We start from the raw sequence: 26,661 nt of genomic DNA, 5'->3' as shown, positions 1-26,661 counted from the left end.
TCCTCCAGTCCCTTTATTAGTTTTGTTGCCCTTCTCTGGACTCTCTCCATTTCCAGCCCATCCTTCCCGAGGACTGGTGCCCAGAACTGGACAGCATACTCTAGGTAAGGCCGGACCAGATTCTTTTCGAGTGTGAGAATTATCGCTTTATCTCTTGAGTTAATCACATTTTTTTTACATGCCAATATTCTGTTTGCTTTGTTAGCAGCAGCTTGGAATTGCATGCCATTGCTGAGCCTATCATCTACTAGGACCCCCAGGTCCTTTTCCATCCTTGATTCCCCCAGAGGTAGATTGCATTCATATTTTTGCCACCCAAATGCATTATTTTACATTTTTCCACATTGAACCTCATTTGCCATGTATTTGCCCACCCCAATAATTTGTTCAGATCTACTTGCAAGGTTTCCACATCCTGCGGAGAAGTTATTGCCCTGCTTAACTTAGTATCATGTAATGTAAGATAGATTATTGGGTGCCAGACACTTCTTGAATGCAAAGAGATTTATTTTCTCTTGAACAGAACTGTGGGAGAGAGGATTAGGGGCACGGCACCCTTTAGTAGTTGCAATGTTATTTAACAGACTACGAGACTTCTATAGATAGACAGCCATGCAGGGAAAGGCACCCAGCCGGACACCACATCTGCATGTGTAGACACACTGTCTCCTATGGCAACCATCTTGAACAGTTTCTAACAAAGGTTGTAATGAACTCTTTCACTTCCTCCACAATCTCCTTTTAAATCTTCACTCAACTGAGCTCCCAGTCTATCGCCTAGACCCGCTGATCCACTGCCACTGGATCTCCTGAGATCTTCAAATCTTCTCACGGCGTATCCCCCTCAAGCGTCACCCCCGCGTCCCTAGATTGGCACTCACAGATACTCCTCAAGCGTCACCCCACTGCCCTGCTCGGTCCCTGGCTTGGCGCACAATATTGCTCTGCAAGCATCACCTCCACTGGCTGGGTCCCTGGCTTTACATTGAACCTACCTTTTTAAAGGTAATTTGTGGATTTTTAGTAACTAGACTTCCAAATGTGGGATCCTCAGTTAGAATTGGCCAGTATTTTGTGAGAATTTTTCAGATTTTTTCATGTTCATTTGATAATCGTAGGAAGATCCTGGTTGTATTAGTCTCCTCCTTACTGCTATTTTTGCCCCATTTTATCTTTTTATTGAAAATGAGATCATATCTTTCAATATTTTTAACACAGTTGAAAGCTGTTTTTAGGCTGGTTTTTGTATAACCTCTGGCTAGGAGTCTAGTAGTAAGAGCATCGGCCTCCAATTGGAAGTCAATGTCTGTAGTACAATTACGTTTGATATGTAAGTATTGACTAATTATGTGGACGATCTTCTCTGCGCAGATGACCAACACGCTGCAGAAGAAAATTCAAAAAGTCTACTATGCTACCTTGCGGAACAAGGCTGTAAAGCCTCCAAAGACAAAATGCAGTGGAGTTCCAAGACAGTCATCTTTTTGGGCCACTGCATTTCCAAGGGTGCAAGACATATCACATCGGACCGAGTAGCTGCAATCCAGGATATTCCCCAACCAAAAGCAGCTAAACAACTGCATGCCTTTATTGGACTCATATCTTACTGTAGGGCGTGGATCCCGGATGCATCAATCCTTATGCAACCACTCTATGATGCCTTCAAGTCTGTGCCATTTACCCTGTCAAGCGAGGCTCTGGACAATTTTTTTCTGCTGAAGCAAGCAATATCCACCGCTCCTGCTTTGGGCCTTCCAGATTATGAGAAACCCTTCAAACTGTTTGTGTCGGAAAAGAAAGGCCACGCCACAGGGGTCCTAGCCCAAGAACATGGAGGACGGCCAGATCCATTGGGTACTATTCTTGCCACTTGGACCCCGTGGCAAGAGGTGGCCCTTCCTGTTTAAGAGCTGTCTTTGCTGCCCAAGCTCTGCTGGACAATACTTCAGATCTCATTTTAGCACATCCCCTGCTTCTTCTGGCACCGCATGATATTGCTGCCATCCTGAATCAGGTGCAACCCAGACACCTGTCTACGGCCAGACATCTAAGGTTACACATCTCCCTCCTCCTTCCTGACAATGTGAACCTCCAAAGGTGTCTCACTCTAAACCCAGCCACCCTTCTGCCATTTTTTGAGGGGGGACAAGAAGAAGAAGGTGAAAAAGGAGACCCCTGTACTACTCCACATGACTGCCTTGAAATGATGCGCATGGAAACCACACGTTTCCCTACAGTGAGTAAAACTCCTCTGGAAAACCCTGACTACACACTTTTTGTGGACGGCTCCACTTTTTGTGGATATGCAGATGAAGGAGGCAAGTACCACATAGGTTATGCTGTGACCTCTGAATCTGAAATCCTACAAGCAGGAGCGTTACCACCAACTGTATCTGCTCAGGAAGCAGAGCTCCAAGCCCTCACTATAGCGTGTAAGATAGCGGAAGGTAAAAGAGCCAACATCTACACAGACTCAAGGTACGCCCTTGGAGTAGCTCATGACTTCGGTATCATCTGGAGGGCCAGAGGGTTTCTGACAGCGGCCGGAACACCGGTGAAACACGGCCCAGTCATCAAGAAATGAATGGATGCACTACTCCTGCCTGACCAAGTGGCTGTCTTGAAGGTTAAAGCACACAGCAAACTGAATTCTCAAGAAGCCAGAGGGAACCACTTGGCAGATATAACTGCTAAACAAGCAGCAAGAAACCAGCGAAAAACGGACGAATTGGCCAAAGAGGAGAGTGAATCCTCAGCGCAAATGCTTTTGGCAGTGCATGTGCCATCTGACCAGCAATACCTAGCCTCTATGGAAGGGGATGCTCACACAGAAGAAAAGTTGGACTTGATCGATAAAGGAGCGGACCACGATGGAGATCTGTATTTGATGAGAGGGAAAACTTGTTTACCAAGATATATGTATCCAGCAGTTGTCCAATGGGCGCATGGACCTGCGCATCTCTCTAAGAACTTAATGAATTCACTGATCAGCAAATATTACTGGGCCCCAGGGATAACCACCTTAACCAGAAATTACTGCGCCTCGTGTGCAGTATGTGCAAAATGCAATTCGGGGAGAACAGAAAAGACACCACAGAAGCATTTGGCGAAACCCCTCTATCCGTTCCAGGGGATACAGATTGATCAAATACAGATGCCAAGAAGTGGCCGATATGAATACGCCCTGCTGGCCAGAAGCCTATGCCGTTACAAATATGACAGCCAAGACCACAGCTAAGAAACTACTGAGTGAGAAAGTATGTAGATTTGGGGTCCCAGAGGTGATAGAGAGCGATCAGGGCCCAGCCTTCACAGCAACCCTTACAAAAGAGATTTGGGCAGCACTGGGGGTTCAGTTGGCTCTACACACCCCATACCACCCTCAAAGTAGTGGGAAGGTAGAAAGGATGAATGGGACACTAAAAAACAGGATGTTAAAGATGGCCCAAGAGACTAATATGAGTTGGCCAGACAGTTTGCCCATTGCCCTATTGAGTGTAAGACACCCCCCCCCCCCCGGGGGAAACATGCCCTATCCCCTTATGAAATTTTGTTTGGTTCAGCCCCCAGACTTGGTTGTTACTTTCCACAACAGTTACAGTTGCAATCTGATGTGTTAACTAGCTATGTCACACGCTTGTCTAGGGAATTAACCAATATCCATTCTTGAGTGTTTTTCTCCATTCCAGATCCAGAGGCAGACTCGGGAACCCACAGTCTTCAGCCAGGAGAATGGGTGTTAGTGAAGAAATTCACGAGGAAAAATTCCCTTGATCCAAGATATGATGGACCATTCCAGGTGCTGCTAACCACAGCTACATCAGTCAAGCTAGAAGGGAAAAGCACCTGGATACACACACCCCACTGCAAGAAAGCTCCATCTTCTGAAGACAAGACTCTGCCTGCACCACAATGATCGTGTTGTATATCCTTTTTCTAATAAGTTTGATAGAAGCTCAGCAGATAGTTATCACCAAAACAGGTACTCAACAGGCAGCCATCACTAAGACAGATGGCATCACCACATTTTGGTACAATTCATCCAACACACAAGTGGTTGTGTTTACCTTTGATTTCTGTAGTATAATACCCAGATATTGCAACAGGTATGAACCAGGTTGGGCAAAGCGGGCTTGCATGGCGATTCGCCCTGATCAGATATACATATGTATAAAAGATGATTATTGGGGACAAAACTGTGACTATTGGGGATCAGTGGGATGGAGTACCGGAGCAGGCTGGGGGTATCAACCACAGAGTGCCTTAAAAAGGAAAGATCACATGGGAAAGCCCCTCATTAAGCATATGTCCATATGGAAGTCAGGGTGTAGTGATGACGGAGACAGACTTGTCTTAAACATTGAGAATCCCACCCCTGGTGATGAGGGACTTTACTGGTTAGGCAGGTATCCATCGTATGGTGTTCCGATAGCAAAATTTTACCTAAAAGACATGTATAATGTATCAAAACCAATAGCAAATCCCCTTAAACCTTCCATCACTGCTATAAAAGACATGGTAGCAATTGCAAATCCAACCTTTGAAGAGACGATGGCAGCTGAAACCGGGTTCTCTGACACTAATCTGTGCCTCGAGTGGATGAGATTCAGTGCAAACCAACATAACAGAAGTACCTGTTATGTTTGTGGTAGTCCCAGGCCACACTTAGGGACAGTCCCTCTCCAGATCCCACAAGACAGTGAGGAATGTTTCCTTAGCCTGTTCACTAATACATCCACCAATCACACTGCGTGTGAAATGTGGAAAAAGGAGCATCCTATAGTTACCAAAATCCCAAAGCCTGGAGAGGGCATCACCATATATCCCGGGAACTACACCTGTTACTCTAATTACCAGGGTAAGGGAAGGTTCCTGGGTAATTTCACCGAAAGGTACTGCTCCACCTACAGTGAGGTCCCGGGGAAGTTAACACAGAACCAAATCCAGTCACTTGGTGATGTGTATTGGATTTGCAGGGACCTAAAAATCAGGACCAGATTGGAGGGAACCTGGACAGGTGAATGTGCCCTTGCAAAGGTCATTATGCCCCTTCATATCCTAACCGAAGATACCCCTGATACATACACTGACCCAGCACACAGAGGAGGAAGGGAGCAGTTCTTTCCGGAAGCTTTGACCCTCATGTGTACATAGATGCCATGGGGGTTCCAAGGGGGGTCCCTGATGAATTCAAAGCCAGGTACCAGGTTAAAGCTGGTTTTGCGTCTTTGATCCCCATAATATCTGTCAACAAGAATGTAGATTGGATCAACTACATATACTATAACCAACAAAGATTTGTGAATTACACTAAAGATGCCCTCCAGGGAATTGCTGACCAGTTAGCCCCTACTTCCTACATGACATTCTAGAACCCGATGGCCTTAGACATGGTGTTAGCTAAGAAAGGAGGTGTCTTTAAAATGATAGGAAAAACGGGAACCTGTTGCACCTACATTCCTGATAATATTGGCCCAAATGGTAAAGTTACTCTAGCTATAAAGAAATAAGAAGATCTGTCACTGCAGTTGAAGAAGAACTCAGGTATTACAGACCCATGGGATCAATATTTTAGTTGGATGAGTGGAAGGCAAAAGATGCTCGCCCAGATAGGGGTAACGGTATTAATAATCCTGGTTCTTTTAGCCCTGATTGTATGTTGTATTCTACCTTTCGTAAAGAAGTTAATGAGCAAGGCTGTAGACAACAGCACACCTACATTTCTCCACCAAGAAGAAGAGGACCCCCTTATGATGGAAGATGACAAACCCTTCACTCTTCTATAGTCACTCCCTGTCCAAAATCTCAGAATCCTGTAGGGTTATAGGGATAGATAGCGCCTGACTGCACTTCTCCAGCTGTATCGAGGAGGGTAGTGAACCAGTTGCTGCCTAACTCTATATACAGCCTAAAAGAGTTGCTGAGGAGAATGGGCCAGGTGAGTAGGACCTTTAGCATGAGGGACAGAAAAGAGTAAATAGCCATTTTAGGGTGGACTGTGAAGGAATGTAATGTAGATAATAATAATCTGAAAATGTCTATTTTCTTATGTGTATACATGTTTCTATGCAACTCTTCTTACTCATTATATAAGTATACAGATTAGCTGTGTTTCTTGATTCTGAAAATGGCAGATACCCCCTGCTTCCCACACATTAGAAGAATGCGTAAGTGAAAACAGAACCAGCAACAATCAAGCCTCGGCATTAACTCTCTCCATTTCTCTTGTATTTTAACAAATGAGATGTACCTATTAGACTAACATAGCAATGACGTATCTTTGTGTATAAAGCATTAGCACCACTCTGGAATAAAGCAGAAGTGTAAGAAGTAACCAAGCTGAACGTGTGTCAGAGAGTGTTTACTTCTAGAGTGCATGCACATTATACACTTTCTTATTAGAAACAGCAGCAGATAACCTTGAGCTCGATTGAAGTTCTTATCCGTATCAGACTCCCACTTGTTTTTATCGCTGATGAAGCTTTTGGTCTGGGTGATCACATGATGAGGCCATTCCCCCAGAGGACCCTTACCCCAGAGAAATGGGTTTTTAATTTCCGGCTGGCCAGAGTCAGAAGAGTCGTGGAGAATACCTTTGGGATAATGGCCAGCCGGTTCTGCCTATTTCTAACAGCAATAAATATGACGGAGTACAAACTTAACCACATCGTGTTATCATGCTGCATACTGCACAACTTTTTAAAGTGAAATGCTCCTAATTATGTAGTCTCAGTTGGGCCTGAGGCCAGACTTCATGAACCATCACTGACGGCCCTGGAAGCTGGCCATCCTGGCTTGCCCCCCCAAAGTGCCTGTGAGGTGCATCAAAAATATGTCGATTATTTTACGGGTAGGGGGCCATTTCTATGCCAGCAAATTTTTAAATATTTTCAGAATTAAAAAAAAAATGATATGATAAAAACTTGAATTTGATTTACTGCTTGTGTTTCTTTTATCTGTCTCCTAGGTTCTCCTAGTGCCAATTGTTTTTACCATTAATTAAATAACACCCATTATCACTGTAAACACCAACTTAATACAAAAAGTGGTATTGAGCATTGAAAGAAGAAGCCACACATTGTTGAGTATAAAACCTTTTACTCCATGCACATGGACATGTGCGTTGTAAAACCTTTTTTGGTAAAAAAAATAACATCTTGGTTTTATAAAGTTTTATCTTGAAAAATTTTTTTTTTACATAAACAGGCATGTTCAAAACATAACATACACAACTCAGGAACTAACAAAGTTCAACATTGAAAAACTGAAGGCAATATCAGACATTATAGTGTTAAAAATGTGTTGATATTGCCTTCATCAGATTGGGTGATGTCACCCCTGTAAAAGCCAAATTTAGAAGATGCACACAAATTGGGAGTCAAAATGGGGATTTCCCTCCTGATCCCATGCCTAATGTCAACATGTGCTATCTCACACCATGGGGGATCAATGGACGTGTTTTGGGGGTGCAACCCCTTCCTCTCACCTACTAGAGTTGCGAGGAAGGGGTTGCACCCACAAAACGCGTACATTGATATCCCCTGATGGCAAATAGAACATGTTGACACACTGTGTGCATCTTCCAAATTTGGCTTTTAAACTGTATTAAAATTTTAGTTAAATTTTTTTAAATGTTTTTTTTTTAAATAAAGGTGTAATTTTTTTGGATTTAGATTCTCCCTAATACATCGATCATGTTCTTCATTCTTTGTTCAATCTCCTTGGTTTTTTCCTTTATTAAGTCTAAATCCCGACTACACCACATTATGTCCTGGATTAGCCTTTGTGCACTGTCAGTGGTGAAATGAGTAGATTGTTCTTCCACAACATGCACATCACCTAAAAGAAAAATACACACCATGTATTATAAATATGCAGGCATACATCTATTAGTTGAAGCTGTGGTCTCAGACACTCACCTGTTGTGGTCACTAGTTCAACCATTTCTTCCACCTCTCCTTCCTCCACATCCTCTGGTTGTGTGCTGAGTTCCCCTTCTTTAGTAGGTGGGGGGTCCCTGGTGTCCTCAGACGTCCCGAGTCTTTTCTCCCCTATGAGAATGAAACAAAAGGTATACTTAGCACACCGATATTTGTGGCCAGAAATGTAAATATGAAACATTGCTTCGAAGTGGGGTACAATTGTCTGTTTGGGCAGAGTTCCAAGCTGAAGACATGATTTATTCCCTTAACAAAGCTGGAATACTTATCTTTTTTGGACAACTTTCACACATGTAGACACCCCTAGTAGACTGGAGCATCTGTGTGGGACACCGTAAAAAGTTTGTTCTTGTGTCCCACACTAGCGCTCCAGAGTCCAAATGTGTAAACAGCTGCTGAGTGTCCTCTCCTTACATTACACTGAATCAAGTTTGCAATTCCTTCTAGTTATAAACACATCTAGACAACAATGTTCTAAACTTCTTTAAATACAAATTAGCATGACCAAATGTAGTTAACCCTGTATCTGCCAAAAACATTGTATTTAGTTGGCGAACAAACAATGTTTACTGCGAACGATTACTGTGCCCACGAGCCTGAAAGTTGCCATTAAAACTTTACAAAAGTAAAGAAAAGCACATGGAGCAGCATGCAAGTAATAATAATAATAATAATAGGAACACACGACAACTACTTACTTTTTAGAAGCACTTTCTTGATCCTTCTGTACTGATCCTGCTCCCTCAATTTCAGGTCTGACCAGCATTTCCTCAATTGTTCCTTGGATCGTTGTACTCCAAAATTCCTGTGCAGACTTTTCACAACTTTAGACATGATTTTGGCCTTTCTCACATTTGGGTTTAGGTACGGTCCATACTTCCCATCATAGTGGGCCCTCTTCAAGATATCCACCATCTCCACCATCTTCACAAAGGCCATATTTGAGGCCTTAAATCTTCTCCTCCGGGATCGGGACATTTCTGGCTACGGGCTTTCCTCCTCCTCGTTACTGCTATTACGCACCTGCTGCTTCTCCGCCATGTTCATCTCCTACTGCGCCGAAAGAGAAGGAGCGGGGAATATTCGAGAAAGAACGTCAGGAGCGGGCGGAGTTTCACGCATGCACAGTGTATATAAAGCTAACACGCATGTCGTACCTATGTTCTGTGTGCGGAGGAAGGAGGACTTAACGAAGGTAACATAGGTAACATAACGAAGGTAACATTTTAACTTGGGACATCAGTGGCCTACAATGATTCTAGATTGAGGCCTGTATTGGGATAAGATTAGGAGAGTTTAGCCTGATATTAGTGTTTTTGTCTTGTGTTTTGTCTTGCAGCAAATATGAAAGACCCTGAACTCATGGGCCAGTTCATAGACAGATACAGGGATTTGAGAAATTTGTGGGAGGTTAAAAACCCCTTATATCGCAATAAACCAGCTAGGAAGGCATCGCTGGAGAAACTGTTGCAATTTGTGAAGACGCAGGTCCCCAACGCAGACAATGAGTTTGTGAAGAAGAAAATTGGTAGCTTGAGAAGCATGTATAGGAAGGAGCTTAATAAGGTCCAGGCTTCCATGAGATCAAGAGCAGCAGCAGAGGATGTGTATGTACCCAGTCTGTGGTACTACAACAGGATGTGGTTTCTGGAAGACCAGATGGAAGCCAGGGAATCACTTTCTAAACTTCCATCCAGCCTTCCCTCAACCCCAGCTGAGGCTTCCGAGGACCAACCTGGGCCTTCCATCCTGGAAGAAGTGGAGGAGCCCAGCTGGAGCCAGGTATAGTATTTTTTAACATATTTATTGTCTGAAAATTATTGTTGTTAACTAGATGTTATTATTGATAACAAATGAATTATTTAACAAAAAGTGTTTTACATATCAATAGACAGTAGGGGCCAAAATGATTGTGACAAGAATGAAAAATGCTGGGCTCAGAATGATAGTCTTTTCTATTTGTTAACATTCAATTTGCAACAGTCATGAGCTGAAAATTGTGTGTGATTGATGAACCAAAAACTAAAACTATGTCCCTTTTTCATACACAGAAAGACCTCTGGAATGTGGTACACAGGAGGAGGCGGGGGTAAGTGTCAGCCAGGAGGTGGCGGAGCCCTGTAGCCTCACCCAATCCCAGGTGCCTCCCCTCCGCCTTACAACAAAAAGGGCCAGGAAGGGGAATAACGTGGAGGAGGCAGCACTGGGCCGCATTAAGGAGGCTAATGCAGCCCTGAAAACACCCCCCGACGCTGAAGAGGCCTATGGCTGCTATGTAGCTGGCAAATTGCAGCAAATGGAGGAGGGCCAATGCTTCATGTGTGAGAATCTAATTTTTCACGCCCTTCGGAAGGGGTTGAGGGGCCAATTAGTGCGCCCATCCTCTTCCTCCTCCTGCCACAAGTCCACCTCCAGAGCCACAGTCTCCAAGGAAGGCTGCAGGGAAGGCTGCAGGGAAGCGTAAAGGGAAGGCTGCAGGGAAGACAAGAAAATGATGGCCTGGGTTCAGTCTGGTCTGACAGAAGACGCAGCCTGTTGTAGTATCACAGCCTGGGGACATAAGTGTCATCTGCTGCTGTTCCTGATCTCTGGGAGTCCTGGACCAGATTGTGCTCCCTATTATATGGACTTCTCAGGCTACCAATCTCAATTTACAGAAAGTTGATGTGTGCCCTGGGGGCCAAAGGCTTCGCAAATTCAAGCAGTTTCTCCAGCGTTGCCTTCCTCTTTATTTTGTTATTATGAGCCAGAATAAATGGAGATTTTTTTATATGAAAATATTTGTTTTTCTTCAAAAAGGACAGTTTGTTTGTGAGTAGGCAGGTACATTTCAAAAATACAATGTCAAATTAACAAGGGACACCAACACAAACCAACCTCCTTGAGCTTTATAAAAATACAAGATAATAATGTTGTTGTGGAAACTTCCAAAAACACACCAAAAAAAAAAATTATGAGGATCACTAGAAACTAATTTAAAAATAATCCAAAAAACAGGAGATCTTGATTAAAAAAAAAAAAAAAAGACTATAAAAAATAATTCTAAACATTATTATGGAGATCTGGCTTTAAAAACAAAAAAGATTATTCATGAGATCATGAGAAATAATAAAGAAATCAGTTTGTGTGAATATCAGTAGCAAAACAACTTCAATCTTCTAGCATTATAAAGAACAAAAGAATGCGCTGCATTAAAAGATCCAATAATTTGCAGTGTGACGAATGTGCTATCTCCATTACGAACGCTAGTTTTACCAGACCGAGCGCTTCCATCTCGTACTTGATTCTGAGCATAAAAACCGTAAATGCCAAAAAACGCTAATACAAAAATGCTGCAAACCATGGCAAAGCTCACGTGTTTAACACGGCACAACTCATCTTTTTAATGTAGCATTCTACAGCTAAAGCAACTGGTATTGTGCATGATGCCTTAATGTCATCTCAGAGCATCAGCAAAAAACACATATTTTTCACGTGCTGCAGCACCATGCGGTTCTGTGCAGAGCAATTAAAAAAAGGGTTAGAAATTTTTTTTCTGCGCTACTGCATGTAGCCCCTGCACATCACAACTCCACCTTTACTTCACAGCCCCCTTCACATGAAGATCCCCCTTTCACATCACAGTTCCCTCCCCTTCTCATCAAGATCCCCTCTTCACATCACAGTCCCCCCTTCACAGCAGTGTCTTCAACCTCTTCACATCAAGTCACCCCTTATTCTCAACCCTCACATTATTGTCCTCAGCCCTCATTCATATCCCCCCTTTACATTTCTGTCATCATCCCCCCTTCTCCTTCACACTACTCTCCTCAGCTCCCCTTCATATCCCCCCTCCTTCACATTTCTGTCATCACCCCACCCTTTTGTATCACCCCCCTTTTCACATTCCTGTCCTCACCCCCCCTTTTACATGCCTGTCCTCACTCCCCCTTTCACATTTCTGTCCTCAGCCCCCCTTTATTTCACCCCTTTTCATTCAGATTCCTGTCCTCGGCCCTCCTTTAAATCATCCCCGGCTTCCCCCACCTCCATTACAGCAGTGACATAGTCTGTCCTACCTTACAAAGAGTGGAGGGCGGGAGGCACAGCAGGTCTAGGGGTGACATTTTGAGACAGGATTGTTCCAGTTAGAGGGCTGGAGTTGTAAACCTTTCCTGGTAACCAGCTTGTGATTGGTTACTAGGACTGCCCTGCATCCTAGCAACCAATCACCTGCTGGTTAACTTAAAAAGTTAACTTGGCAGCTCCCACCCTCCATTCAGAACTGTTCTGCCATTGATGTCAGCTCTATGAGGATAACAGCAGTGACGGCAGCTGAGCTCCTAAATTTCGGGACCATGGCAGTCTGGATGCGACAGTGACTTGGTCCGGATCCGGACCGCAGTCTGCCATTTAGTGATGCCTACTCTAGAAGCTGTAAATCACTGTAGTAGGCACTGCTGCTCCAGTAATCTCCACTAGCTTCTGGGTCCTTTGCCAAGTGACTGCCCTCCTGCAATTTTGAACAAAGGAGGGCAGCCGCTCCCAATGAATGCAAAGAATTCTCTGATTGGGCATCGCTGTCCCATCGCATCGCTGGATCCAAGGTGAGTAAAGTTTCACTTTATGTAACGGAGTTTGTCTTAATAATCACCTCTTGATAATCACCAACAGAGGAGACATTGTTGCAGCAGAGGAGTACTAAGGTGTTTTTTTATCCTACATTTCTACACAGTGGCACATACTGTGGATGTCTTTTCCAAAGGGAGTAGTATATATACAGGCATGTATGTAATATTTTTTTCATATATTTCTATTATTTTATTTATTTTTATCATACCTCCAACCACTATTTGCTAGCAGTAGAACAGCGCCATATCTACTTTGTTTTCCCTTCATGTAACGGAGTTTGTCTTAATAATCACCTCTTGTAATCTCCAGTACAGAAATTACCAGACTGGGAGAGCAGCTAGTCAGGTTCTGCTGCATTCATGTGCTGATCGGTAACATGCTGACAGTAGGAGCAAAGTGGATTAAAAAATGTCTCCCCAATATAGCTCATCAGAAAAACAATAAACTTCAGATCCACAATCAGCACCTCTCTGCAGGGTACAATTTTATTTTATTATCATTTTATTGGATCACAAATAATTTACATAAAGTTTTAGTCACAATAAGCACTTTATCTGTTATATGGAATATTACTTCATACTGTTTTTTTGTGTAGCACTTTAGCGCGGCATTTTATATATTATTTTTATCCATGACTACTGACTACCCTTACAAAGGGTTAAGTCAGTGTGGTTCCTAGCAGCTCTTTATTTTTACTTTTGATTAACGGTGTAGGATATACTTCTGCAGTTAGACATCAAAGAAATTCTGGACAGCCGCACTCCAAAAATATTTGCCTTTATTCAATAAGTTGTCATCCAAAATACAGGTCACAGCAAAGTGGAACAAATCTTTCGCGTTTCGCGCTACAAGGAGTGCTTAGTCATAGACTAAGCTATGATTAAGCACTCCTTGTAGTGCAAAACGCTTAAGCTTTGTTCCACTTTTCTGTGACCTGTATTTTGGATGACACCTTATTGAATAAAGGTAAATATTTTTGGAGTGCGGCTGTCCAGAATTTCTTTGATGTCTAACTGCCATAGCATTGCCAGCACCTGGACTTCTGGACTGAAGGAGATGCCTTTTACCTTGATCTGGCCCACCTGGAGCGGTGATACTCTCCAGGGCCGATCCTAGGGTCACAGGCGCCTGGGTGCAGAAATATTTCTGGCGCCCCCCACATGGGCGTGGTCATTTTAGTAACTCCTCCCCTTTACAAATATTTCTATGGCAACGACTCAACCACAGAGATGCTCCACCACGAAGTCTTCATTACCCTGGGATCCTTACAGGTACAATAAACAAAATACAGGAAGAGAAGCAAGAGTACTTTATTGGGACCTGGAGGGGGGCCTCTCTGATGGAGACAGAGAGCGCTTCTGTTAGAGAGTCTGTTAGAAAGAGCCCCCAGAAATACTACAGACATGGTACAGGAGATGGTCAGAGACTGCAGACATGGTACAGGAGATGGTCAGAGACTGCAGACATGGTACAGGAGATGGTCAGAGACTGCAGACATGGTACAGGAGATGGTCAGAGACTGCAGACATGATACAGGAGATGGTCAGAGACTGCAGACATGGTACAGGAGATGGTCAGAGACTGCAGACATGGTACAGGAGCTGGTCAGAGACTACAGGCATAGTACAAGGGATGGTCAGAGACTGCAGACATAGTACAGGAGATGATCAGAGACTGCAGACATAGTACAGGAGATGGTCAGAGACTGCAGACATATTACAGGAGATGGTCAGAGACTGCAGATATAGTACAGGAGATGGTCAGAGACCGCAGACATAGTACACTAGATGGTCAGAGACTGCAGACATAGTACAGGAGATGGTCAGAAAACCGCAGACATAGTACACTAGATGATCAGAGACTGCATACATAGTACAGGAGATGGTCAGAGACCGCAGACATAGTACAGGAGATGGTCAGAGACCGCATACATAGTACAGGAGATGGTCAGAGACCGCAGACATAGTACAGGAGATGGTCAGAGACTGCAGACATAGTACAGGAGATGGTCAGAGACTGCAGACATAGTACAGGAGATGGTCAGAGACTGCAGACATAGCACAGGAGATGGTCAGAGACTGCAGACATAGTACAGGAGATGGTCAGAGACTGCAGACATAGTACAGGAGATGGTCGGAGTCTGCAGACATAGTACCGGAGATGGTCAGAGACTGCAGACATAGTACAGGAGATGATCAGAGACTGCAGACATAGTACAGGAGATGGTCAGAGACTGCAGACATAGTACAGGAGATGGTCAGAGACTGCAGACATAGTACAGGAGATGGTCAGAGACTGCAGACATAATACAGGAGATGGACAGAGACTGCAGATAGAATACAGGAGATGGACAGAGACTGCAGATAGAATACAGGAGATGATCAGAGACTGCAGACATAGTACACTAGATGATCAGAGACTGCAGACATAGTACAGAAGAAGGTCAGAGACTGCAGACATGATATAGGAGACAGTTAGAGACTGCAGACATAGTACAGGAGCTGGTCAGAGACTGCAGACATGGTACAGGAGATGGTCAGAGACTGCAGACATGGTACAGGAGATGGTCAGAGACTGCAGACATGGTACAGGAGATGGTCAGAGACTGCAGACATGGTACAGGAGATGGTCAGAGACTGCAGACATGGTACAGGAGATGGTCAGAGACTGCAGACATGGTACAGGAGATGATCCGAGACTGCAGACTAAGGATGAGCTCTGGCGTGTTCGCAAGCTGCACGTGCCGAGCCCGCCAGGAAGTCGGCAATGCGCTACGCTAATCACAAGCAGTGAGAAATTTCCCGATCTCTGCAGCCGCAAAGCACCCTTGTCCATTGAAATCAATGGGCAGTGCAAGCACCTCCGCAGTTGCGCCTTTGAACCCTTTAGTGGGGGTTAAATGTACCTCTAAAGCGATGGTAAAGCGCCACTAAAAGTAGCAGCGCATTACCGCCAACGCCCCCGCACTGTCAGTGTGAAAGGCCTCTTAGTACATCTCATTAAACAACACATCTGTAATTGAACTACTGAGGTGCAGGAAGGGACAGGGGCTGTGTATCCTATTGTAATCTATCATACCATAAAACATCTCCTAGCAGCCCAGAGCACATCTAAAAGGTGTGCAGGGGATGCCATTCCTACACACAGCACACTGACCCACCTCAGTTCTCTCTCCATGCAGCCCGAGATAGAGATGGGAGGGGGAGGCATTCCAACTGGAGTTGGTAGAGACAGTGCGGGATCCCAGTGTGAGGAATTTATTCCCGCACATCAGCAGCCACTGACTAGAACCCTCGTGTCAGGAAGAGGAGCGCCCCTCCCCCGAGCACTGCCAGGCTGGACAGGCTGCCCTATGCTCACACTGGAGTTCTGGACGGACACTCACAAGGAGAGAAGGAGGGAGGGGAGAAGTCTGGCTCTTCGGCACCCCCACCTCTGCAGGCGCCTGGGTGCAAAGCACCCTTCGCACCCTGGGTAGGATCGGCCCTGATACTCTCTCTCTAGTAGGATATACTTCCACAGAAATGCATGATTGAAAAATCATTCACTCAGTAGAAGCAAAGTGAACAAAGAGATAACCTTATTAGGGTTATTGACCAATAAGCAAACCAAGCTATCTTCAAACTGTTGAGCTTCTGCAGCGGTAAAGGTCAAAGGTCTGATTGTGTTATCTGGCAAAGGTGCCCTGATCACAAGACTGACCGCACAGTATTGCAAATCATTTGGCAGGTAACACACTTTACATATAAACAGAATATACAGTATCTCACAAAAGTGTGTACACCCTTCACATTTTTGTAAATATTTTATTGTTACACACGGGGGGAGTGGCTTGAACATGGCGGAGTAGAGACACACGCTCACAGAGCTCCGACCACCCCTGTGGCTATTTCTTGAAGTATGCGGCTATACTTGCTATACTAGCCGGCCAACGTGCTATTAAGGCAGCATCTTTACCTGGTAGTTCCCGGAATGAAGAGGAAGGATAAGCGACTACAGGGGATACCACTACAACCTGAGATTCAGCAGTATTTCCCGTGCACACGGGCGGCCAAATCCAGGGGTCAAACAGTGGAGACACTAGGTGTAGCAGAGCCTGGAGAACTGGTGAATACTGCCTCACTTACTTCTGTAGCAATGCCCGGAAGGCTGGTGAATACTGCCCCACCTTCCTCCGTAGCTATCCCGGGGTCTGCCTCTGGAACTCAGAGCGGCATGGGCGGTAAACAACAGAGATCTCCAGGATTGCGGAAAGCTCCGCCTATCGAGTCCGTGGAGATGGATCTCAGAGCACTCATGCAGGCACTGCCGACGAGAGCGGACCTGGAGGCGATGGTGGCACATCTGGAGGAGGTGCATCACAGAGACCTGAAGGTGGTACAGACGGAGGTTGAACAGCTGACAGCCAGGCTTACAACCGAGGAATCATCCCCCTCATCTGGAAGAGGAACAGAGCTTACATGCTTCCCATGCTTCCTCACTGTAACTCTATTTGGAAGAGCTCGAAGACTGGAGCCGACACAATAATTTGCGATTCAGGGGTATCTCAGAGGGGATAGGATGAGAAGCTTTACAACCCGCGGTTCTGGCAATATGCCAGCAACTAGATATTCCTATCCCCCTCCATGACCTAGAGTTTGAGAGAATCCATAGATCCCTCGAACCCCGCTCGGTGAATCCGAATAGACCTAGGGACATGATATGCCGCTTCCAGCATTATGCCCATAAAGAACTAATAAGCCGCAAGGCGTGGGAGGTTGGGGAAATTGTTTATGAGGGGACATGAGTGAAAATATTGCCTGATTTATCCCGGGCTACCCTACAGAGAAGGGCGATGTTACGTCCACTTTTAGACAGAATTAGGAAGCTGGGGAGAACTTACCGGTGGAGGTACCCCATTTCACTTATTGTAAGGAAAGGCTCATCGTCATTCATCCTGCAGCATCCCGCTGATCTCCCAGAACTGTTTAGCTTCCTGGAGAGACCTTTGCGATTCCAAATTGGCTTCAGCCTATACTGAGACCAATGAGACGATCAGTGACCCCATGCGCAGCAGAAGAATCATTACCCCATGCAACAGGGAGAAGCGGGGGACCGGTGGTATGTCCCAATCTGGAGGAGGACAGGAGGTTTAATCCCAGTTGATGACATGATTAATCGGCCGAGGCTTCTTCCTTTCCTTTCTTCCCTAGTTTTTTGTTTTTTAGAAAGGAGAGAAAAATATTTTTACATCCCCCCCCCCTTTTTTTTTTTTTTCACCCTTTTTTTTTTTTTCTCCCTCCTTTCAGGGAGACGTCAGTAATACCTGGTCCGCCTTTTTCTTTTTTTTTTTTTCCATCTTTTGTTATTGATATTTGGTTTACCGCAACCCCGTGGAGAATGTGGACATTATAGGCACTGTATAGGTATAGACATGGTATAAGCACTATTGTTTTTATATATTTATTCTTCTTACTGTGTGGATATTACGTGTATAATTAGAAGTGGTATATTTATCTAATTATTTATCAATTTATTTATTTTTTTATTTTCACTGTGTGAGCATGATGTGTATAACTAGAGGTGGTATAAAACACATTTTGAGGGTATTGGAATATAATTTGTTATTTTTATTTATTTATTTATTTTTTGGGATTGATATGAATTTTTTATTTTTATTATATATATATATATATATATTTTTTTGTTATCACTGCATGGGTACAATGTGTATAATTATAGGTGTTTTAAAACATTCTTTAAGGATAGGGGTGATAGGGGTGTTCCATATTAAGTGTTATGAATCAGAGGGGCGCTTTGCAAAAGCACTATATATAGAGAAGGGGGAGGGATGTTTGTTAGGGGGGGTGCCCCTTCCTTCCCCCCTTTTTTTTTTTTTTCCATGGATCCAATGAGGATGCTGATGATTTCATTGGTCCATAGAGAACCTCATCTATACCTTCTTTCTTTTACTATGATAAAAGCCATATAACAGAGTCGGGTTCCTGGAGCCCTCCTTCAATAGTTAGACTAGCGGGCATCCCCTGTATGGGGGAACACCCGTCTGGTCAGATATATCAAGGACCACAGCGTACTCAGACCCGAAAGGCACCAATCACACAATGAATTCATAGGGGAATTTATTGAGGAGTTATAGAGGAACACATATTGGGAAATGTATATGGGGGGGGGGGGAGACGGGAGGGGAGTGAAGTGGAGGGGGGGGGAGAGGGGAGATGGGGTTTTTTTTGCTTTTTCTCCCTTGCTCACCCTCTCACCCTCCCCTCTTTTTTTTTTTTCTCCTACATTAGGGGGAAGATTGTTATATGATGTAATATGTGATTATGTTTAGGGAAGTAGGAGTAGAGGAAGATATGAATTTCTTCCTTTTTTTTTTTTTTTGGCTGGGCGGTATGGCGGTAATATATTATGCGACTACAGCCGGGGGAGTAGAGTTGGGAGCGGAGCTTCTTAGCCGAGTCAAGCCAACTCCCCACATAGGCCAGCACCCACGTGAGCTGAAGCTCAGAGGTGGGTGCTCTCTCTAGAGGTTTAGTAAGGGGGTAGGGTTTTTTTTCGTGGGGGTTTGTCCTTCCATTCCCAGGGGAGATGGACGGGGTGCGAGTGACTGCTCTAAACGTTAAAGGACTAAATGTCCCGGAGAAACAGAGGATGCTCCTTAATGACTTGAAGCGATCCTGCACGGATGTGGCATTTGTACAGGAAACACATTTTAAGGCAGGTGGAGTCCCTTTCCTTCAGAATAGATTTTTTCCCTGTGTATATCATGCTTGTAATCAAGAGGCAAAATCCAAAAGGCGTCTCTATTTTGATTTCCAGTCGAGTATCCTGGTCCCTTATAGAGAAATGTTTGGATCTAAATGGTTGTTATCTTTTTCTTAAAGGATACCTCGATGGCATTAAGGTGACACTGGCCACTGTATATGCACCAAATTTACATCAAGACTCTTTTTTGAACAAAGTTCTACCAAAGCTAGCAGAATTTGCAGAAGGTAAACTGATCCCGGGGGGGGGGGGGGGATTTTAACATCCCCCTGGACCCTAGAATAGACACTTCCGTAGGGACTTCATCGGTCCCAGGCAGTGTCAGAAAGCGTATCCTGAGGAAACTATAAAAATTGCAACTGGTAGATGCTTGGCGAATCCTTCACGCAGGGGAAAGAGATTATACTTTTTTTTTCTAACCCACATCACTCTCGAATAGATTTATTTTTTGGTTCCACATTATTTACTTTCCTCAGTATGGGATGTTTCCATTGGAATATAACATGGTCAGATCATGCCCGGTGACTCTCTGCCTCTCCCTATCCGGCTCGGCTGGATCCCCGGAGTGGCGCTGGCGTCTTAATGAGAGTTTGCTACAAAATCCTGAAATTTGGGATGATGTGGCAAAAGAACTTACAGCATACTTTCAGACGAACGACACGCCGGGGAGCGACCCAGGCATGGTATGGGAGGCACATAAGGCAGTAATACGGGGGGGATTTTGATCAAACATGGATCCCGATTGAACAAAGCACGAGAAGTACAGATAACAAAATTACTGGGGGATATACAGGTCATTGAATTACAACATAAGAGAACACAGGAGCCCTCTGCGGGGAATGATCTGGCTCATTTGAGGCGACAAATAACAGATCTCCTTAGTTTTAAAGCTAAAGCAGCAATACGACGGTAGGAAGATGACATATGAACTGGGAGATAAATGCAGTAAATTGCTGGCTGGGAAGCTTAAGGAAAGGAGTTCGACAACATATATACCTTACATAAAAGGAAGGGATGGTCAACTAATTGCGCTGCCAAAAGATATTGCCAAGATGTTTGGAGAATTTTATTCTTCTTTATATAATTTGACACCACCATCCACTTCTCCTTCTGTTCTAGAAGAATACCTTTCCTCATCATGTCTCGCTCGACTCCCCTCTCTGATACGTAGTAGTTTAGAAGCCCCTATTACTATGGAGGAGTTGACTACGGTGATTAAAACGGTTAAATCTGGGAAGGCACCAGGCCCAGATGGATTTACCTTACAGTACTATAAAAATTATTTTTCTGTGTTGGGTGCGCACATGATAAAGATGTTTAATGCGCTGGGCCAGACAACCACACTGCCCCCGGATGCACTTCTGGTGTATATTTCCGTTATTCCAAAGGAGGGGAAAGATCTGTCAGAATGTGGAAGTTACCGTCCAATTTCGCTATTATATGTAGATTTAAAGCTTTTTACTAAATTACTAGCCTCCCATATTCAACCTCAGCTTACTCAGTTAATCCATTTAGATCAAGTAGGGTTTATCCCCTCTCGTAAAAGCAAGAGATAACACCATCAAGGTGCTTAACTTGATCCACCATGCTAATAAGACAAATACCCCGTGCGTCTTTCTGAGCACCGATACAGAAAAAGCGTTCAATAGAGTAAACTGGAATTTTATGTTTTCGGTCCTGAGGCACATGGGACTAGGAGACCGTATGCTGCAATGGATTGCTAAGGTCTATATTGCTCCACAGGCGTCGGTTAAAATAAATGGAGTATTCTCAAAACCTTTCAGGATCTCAAATGGAACACGGCAGGGATGCCCTCTGTCGCCCCTGTTGTCTGCGCTCTCGCTGGAGCCATTGTTGAACAAAATTCGGCAAAATCCAGATATCTTGGGGCTACAGATAGGAGATCACAATTACAAAGTCTCAACCTATGCAGACGATTTGTTGTTCTCTATGTTCTCTAATCCACACATTTCATTGCCTAACCTTATGAAGGAGTTTGAAGGCTATGGAGCTCTTTCAAATTTAAAAATAAATTTCACCAAATCGGAAGCTATGGGAGTGGCACTTCCTCAATCAGAGCGTGGTATTATACAACCCAAATTTAAATTCAAACGGGTGACATCAGCGTTAAGGTACTTGGGTACATATATACACCATCAAACCTGAGCAATACTTTTGCGGTAAACTTTCCACCATTATATAACGCAGTACTATCTTTATTGGATAAATGGAATCAGGGGCTACACTCATGGTTTGGCCAATGTAATATTATTAAAATGAGTATCATGCCAAAATTCTTGTACCTTTTTCAGGCATTACCTATCGTTAAACCGGCAGTTTTTTTTCGTCAAATCCGCACTCTTTTTACTAAATTTATATGGGCGAATAAACGTCCCAGGATTAGTAGATGTCTTTTGACGTTACCCAAATGCTTTGGCGATGTAGCTGCCCCAGATGCATTTAAATATTATCAAGCGGCCCATCTGGGCAGAATGATCGACTGGTGCATACGGAATTCAAAATTTGGATAGACATAGAACAACAATCTAGTCCGATACCTTTGGATAGAGCACCTTGGTGCTATGCAGCCCTACCCATTCCTCTTAAAACACATCCTATTATAGGCCCTACACTGCAAATGGGATCTGGGATCTGTCGGAACCCTAAATTTTCCACGATGCAATCACCCTTGTTCCCAATATTGGGAAACCCTAGTTTCCCCCCAGGTATGGAATTAGAGGCGTTTAAGAATTTAATAGAGAGGGGCTGTTTTCAGGCATCGCACTTTCTGGATCATGAGAATTGGCCTACAGTGGCCACATTGACGCACCCGGGGGGGGCGGTATGAAATAAATCTCTGGCAGGCGTTGTAGCTGCCACTTCCTTAGGTCTCTGGGACCACCGATAAATTATCAGCGTCAACTAACTTTATTTAAATCATTCTGCAATGGAGACGAACCCCTCTCTCGGACGATTTCAAAGATATATGCTCTGCTTAGCATGCCCTCAGAAGATTTTGTGATGCCAGGCTTTGGTAAATGGGAGAGAGATCTGGATAGGACCTTTAGCCCAGCCCAACGACAGAATATTATCTATCTTTCGCTGAACTCATCAATATGCACACAGATGATTCAGGAATCTAATTATAAATTACTGACACAATGGTATTACACCCCGGCAAGGCTAAGTACATTTTCTCCAGAGGCCTCAGACTGTTGTTGGAGATGTAGAGAGGATCGGGGGACACTATTTCACATATTTTGGTCCTGTCCTAAGATTAGACAATACTGGCTGGAGGTACAGAGGATATCTCAAAAGTTTAAAGCCTTTCCAATACCAGATGACCCCGCATTTTTTCTGCTTCATTGTTCACAAATCCCCCGGCAGGTATATAAAATGTATAAAAATGTCACATGGTCAATGCAGCTAAAGCCTGTATTACTCTTAGCTAGAGGGATCCCAAACCTCCTTCCATCGCTCAGTGGCTAAATAGGGTAAGAAACACCGGGATTATGGAGGATCTTGTATTGTCAGCACAAGACAGAAAAAAGCAATACACTAGAACATGGGCAGACTGGGATCAATTCGTATACTCAGAAGAGGGGAGGAGACTGATGGGGAGTGCTTCTGGGGAATGATGGGTCTCACGCTGGTGTGTTTTGTCCGCCCCTCTCCTCAGGGAGCAGAGGATGATCCCCCTTTTTTTTCCCTTTCGTTTTTGACTTGTTTTCTGTTTTTGTGGGTTTATTGATTTATTTACTTTTGATGGTTTTTGTTTAGTAAACTATAAAAAGAAAGGGAGGATTTCTTTCTCCTTATGAGTGGATACATACATATAAGCATAAGTGGATGAAGATGTATATATACATGCTTATATAACTATGGAATATTAAGTTAGTACAAAATGTGTGGCAGTTAAAAGCAAATGTGTATGTAATTGATGGAAATTGATATGATACTGGACTACCTGCCTCCCTTTGAATAAATAAAGAATATTAAAAAAATATATATATATATATATATATATATATATTTTATTGTATCTTTTCATGTGACAACACTGAAAAAATTATAATTTGCTACAATGTAAAGTAGTGGGTGTACAGCTTGTATAACAGTGTAAATTTGCTGTCTTCTCACAATAACTCAACACACAGCCATTAATGTCTAAACCGCTGGCAACAAAAGTGAGTACACCCCTAAGTGAAAATGTCCAAATTGGTCCAAAAGCGTCAATATTTTGTGTGGCCACCATTGATTTCCAGCACTGCCTTAACCCTCTCAGGCACGGAGTTCACCAGAGCTTCACAGGTTGTCACTGGAGTCCTCTTTCACTCCTCCATGATGACATCTCGGAGCTTGTGGATGTTAGAGACCTTGCGCTTCTCCACCTTCCATTTGAGGATGCTCCACAGATGCTCAATAGAGTTTAGGTCTGGAGACATGCTTGGCCAGTCCATCACATTTGCCCTCAGCTTCTTTAGCAAGGCAGTGGAGGTGTGTTTGGGGTTGTTATCAAGTTGGAATACTGTCCTGTCTCTGAAGAGAGGGGATCATGCTGAGCTTCAGTATGTCACAGTACATGCTGGCATTCATGGTTCCCTCAATGAACTGTAGCTCCCCGGTGTTCTGACTAGAACTGTCCTCCTATCGGATAGTGTCCGCCCCGTACTGCGCAGGCGCAGCGCTTGCGCAGTACGGAGCAGAAGGAGATTCCGAAAGTGTCCGAAGTTGAACAGCTGACCATCAGCTGTACACGGCGCTTGGGCACTTCTTAGCGATGGCTTTGTAAGAGGGCCCCTCGCGGGCTCGCTTCGCTCGCCACGCTTCGGGCACGGCCTCGCTGCGCTCTGCAATTATTTATTCTAACTCTATGTCCACTTGGATAGTAGGGAATGAACTTGGACATAGGGTGAGAATAAAAGCGCAGGCGCCGTGTACAGCTGATGATCAGCTGTTAAACTTCGGAGACTTTCGGCGTCTCGTATGTCCTCCGTACTGCACCTGCGCAGTACAGGGCGGACACTATATGATAGGGGACTTTATTCAACAAGACACCGGCAGCACTCATGCAGCCCCAGACCATGACACTCCCACCACCATGCTTGACTGTAGGCAAGACACACTTGTCTTTGTACTCCTCATCTGGTTGTTGCCACACATGCTTGACACCATCTAAACCAAATAAGTTTATCCTGGTCTCATCAGACCACAGACATGGTTCCAGTAATCCATGTCCTTAATCTGCTAATCTGCAGACTGTTGGATGGAATCTAAACAGTGGGGACCTTGAGTGGAGAGTGAACAACTTGCTTTTTGACTGCTGGTGATTGCTGGGTTGCATTTTTAGGTTCTTTTGGGGGCTTTTCTTTGTAGCTTTTTAAGACCTTTTTCTGACACTTTTTAACCACTTCAATACCAGGCACTTACGCCCCTGCCTGCCCAGGACAATTTTCAGCTTTCAGCGCTGTCACACTTTGAATGACAATTACGCAGTCATGCAACACTGTACCCAAACAAAATTTTTATCATTTTCTTCCCACAAATAGAGCTTTCTTTTGGTGGTATTTTATCATCAGCGGTTTTTATTTTTTGCTAAATAAACTAAAAATGACCAAAATTTTTGAAAAAAAAAAAAAGTTTTTTTTAGTTTCTTTCATAAAATTTTGTTTTCCCCTTCACTGATGGGCACTGATGGGCACTGATGAGGCGGCACTGATGAGTTGGTCTGATATGTAGAATTGATGGGCACTGCTAGGCGGCACTGATATGCAGCACTGATGGGCACTGATAGACAGCATTGATGGGCACTGAGAGGTGGCACTGATGGGCACTGATAGGCGGCACTGATGGGCACTGACAGGTGGCTGTGATGGGCACTGACAGGCGGCACTGATTGGCACTGATAGCCGGTACTGATTGGCACTGACAGGTGGCACTGATGATTAGGTACTGATAAGTACTGACAGGTGTTACTGCTGGGCAGTGATTGACACTGTGGTGGGCACTGGCACACTTTAATGTTGGGGCACTGCTGGGCACTGATTGACAGGTGATTGGTACATTTGAGGGAGCTGTGCTGATAATCAACGTGCTGATTATCAGCACAGACCCCCCCGACAGGGAGAGCCGCTGATAACATGCGCACACCGGCATGTTATCCTGCTGGACGTCATATGACGCCCAGTCAGGATAACAGAACCACTTCCCAGATGTCAATCTGCTATAGGCCGGGCGGTAAGTGGTTAAACAGCTTTTTTTTTTTAATAAACCAAACCCTGCGAGCCACAGTACGGATAAATGCCTACAAACTGATATATAATCAAAACCTGAGTTGAGACCAGCTGCAAACACTCAGTCACGTTTCATAAGCGTGCAAGTGAAAAAAATAAAAAAATGTGTGTCTGCGCTAGAAAAAAGGTCACATCAATCAAAATTGCAGCAAATAAATATATAAGAAACATGGATGTTGACCAATATTATACTTAAGTGAAAGTACCAATAGGTGCTTAAATAAAGTGCACAGTGCTACATAAAACATACAATGGGAGTGATCAATCAGAAAACATATAACATGATACTGAATCAAATAAAGTATAAAGGAATATATCCACAGGTGAATAAGATAGAGTCCAAATCAGTGTAAATCCAAGGATATAAAAGTGCCCAAAAAACATAGTCCATAAATTAGTGAAGTTCACACATCTTTCCTTCCAAAAATGTGTCACCAAGAAACATGCTGTGGTGTCTTCCAGCCACCCCCACAGGTAATATGCTCACCTTCCTATGTGTGACACAGTGATTAAACTATGCCAAACAAAGCTTTGGAGACACTCCTGTGCTCTATTGGAACCAGCTGTGCAGACCTTCAATGCTCTCAGTGAAGATAATATATGCAAAAGAAAAAAACTCCATAGCGCAATATTGCAAGATATAATAAAAGGATGTTTATTTAAAAAGGTTCTCTCCCCTTGTGGGGGTACTCACATACTGTGGGTGCGTAAGTGCACCATCCTAAACGAACAAAAAACGGCTAATCTCGCAGTGTGGTATGCGATGCGATGTGTGTCTCAAAACTCTCCTTCTTCCTCTCTGCTGACAGCTCCTGGAGGGGCCTGGACGGAGCTGTCAGCAGAGAGGAAGAAGGAGAGTTTTGAGACACACATCGCATCGCATACCACACTGCGAGATTAGCCGTTTTTTGTTCGTTTAGGATGGTGCACTTACGCACCCACAGTATGTGAGTACCCCCACAAGGGGAGAGAACCTTTTTAAATAAACATCCTTTTATTATATCTTGCAATATTGCGCTATGGAGTTTTTTTCTTTTGCATATATTATCTTC

General features: G+C 44.0%; 1 protein-coding gene across 3 annotated transcripts in view; it reads right to left on the bottom strand.

The window, feature by feature from the left end:
- The window catches only part of F2RL3 (F2R like thrombin or trypsin receptor 3), an 85,133-nt gene that overhangs the window by 33,720 nt on the left and 24,752 nt on the right, over positions 1-26,661 (bottom strand). The window contains exons 1-3 of one of the 3 annotated variants that reach the window (XM_073592901.1): positions 8,639-9,635; positions 7,920-8,051; positions 7,165-7,839 (exon numbers count right to left, since the gene is read on the bottom strand). The exons of 1 other annotated variant lie outside the window; for it this stretch is intronic. In XM_073592901.1, the coding sequence (XP_073449002.1) occupies positions 7,670-7,839; positions 7,920-8,051; positions 8,639-8,918 (582 nt within the window). In that variant the 5' untranslated portion in view covers positions 8,919-9,635 and the 3' untranslated portion in view covers positions 7,165-7,669. Of the gene's footprint in view, positions 1-7,164; positions 7,840-7,919; positions 8,052-8,638; positions 9,636-26,661 lie in introns of those variants that run through there. One more of the 3 variants, XM_073592909.1, reaches the window with a different exon arrangement.

The sequence above is a fragment of the Aquarana catesbeiana genome, linkage group LG01 (genome assembly GCF_042186555.1).
Source record: "Aquarana catesbeiana isolate 2022-GZ linkage group LG01, ASM4218655v1, whole genome shotgun sequence".
Taxonomy (NCBI): domain Eukaryota; kingdom Metazoa; phylum Chordata; class Amphibia; order Anura; family Ranidae; genus Aquarana; species Aquarana catesbeiana.
This window is presented reverse-complemented; position numbering and strand designations above follow the sequence as displayed.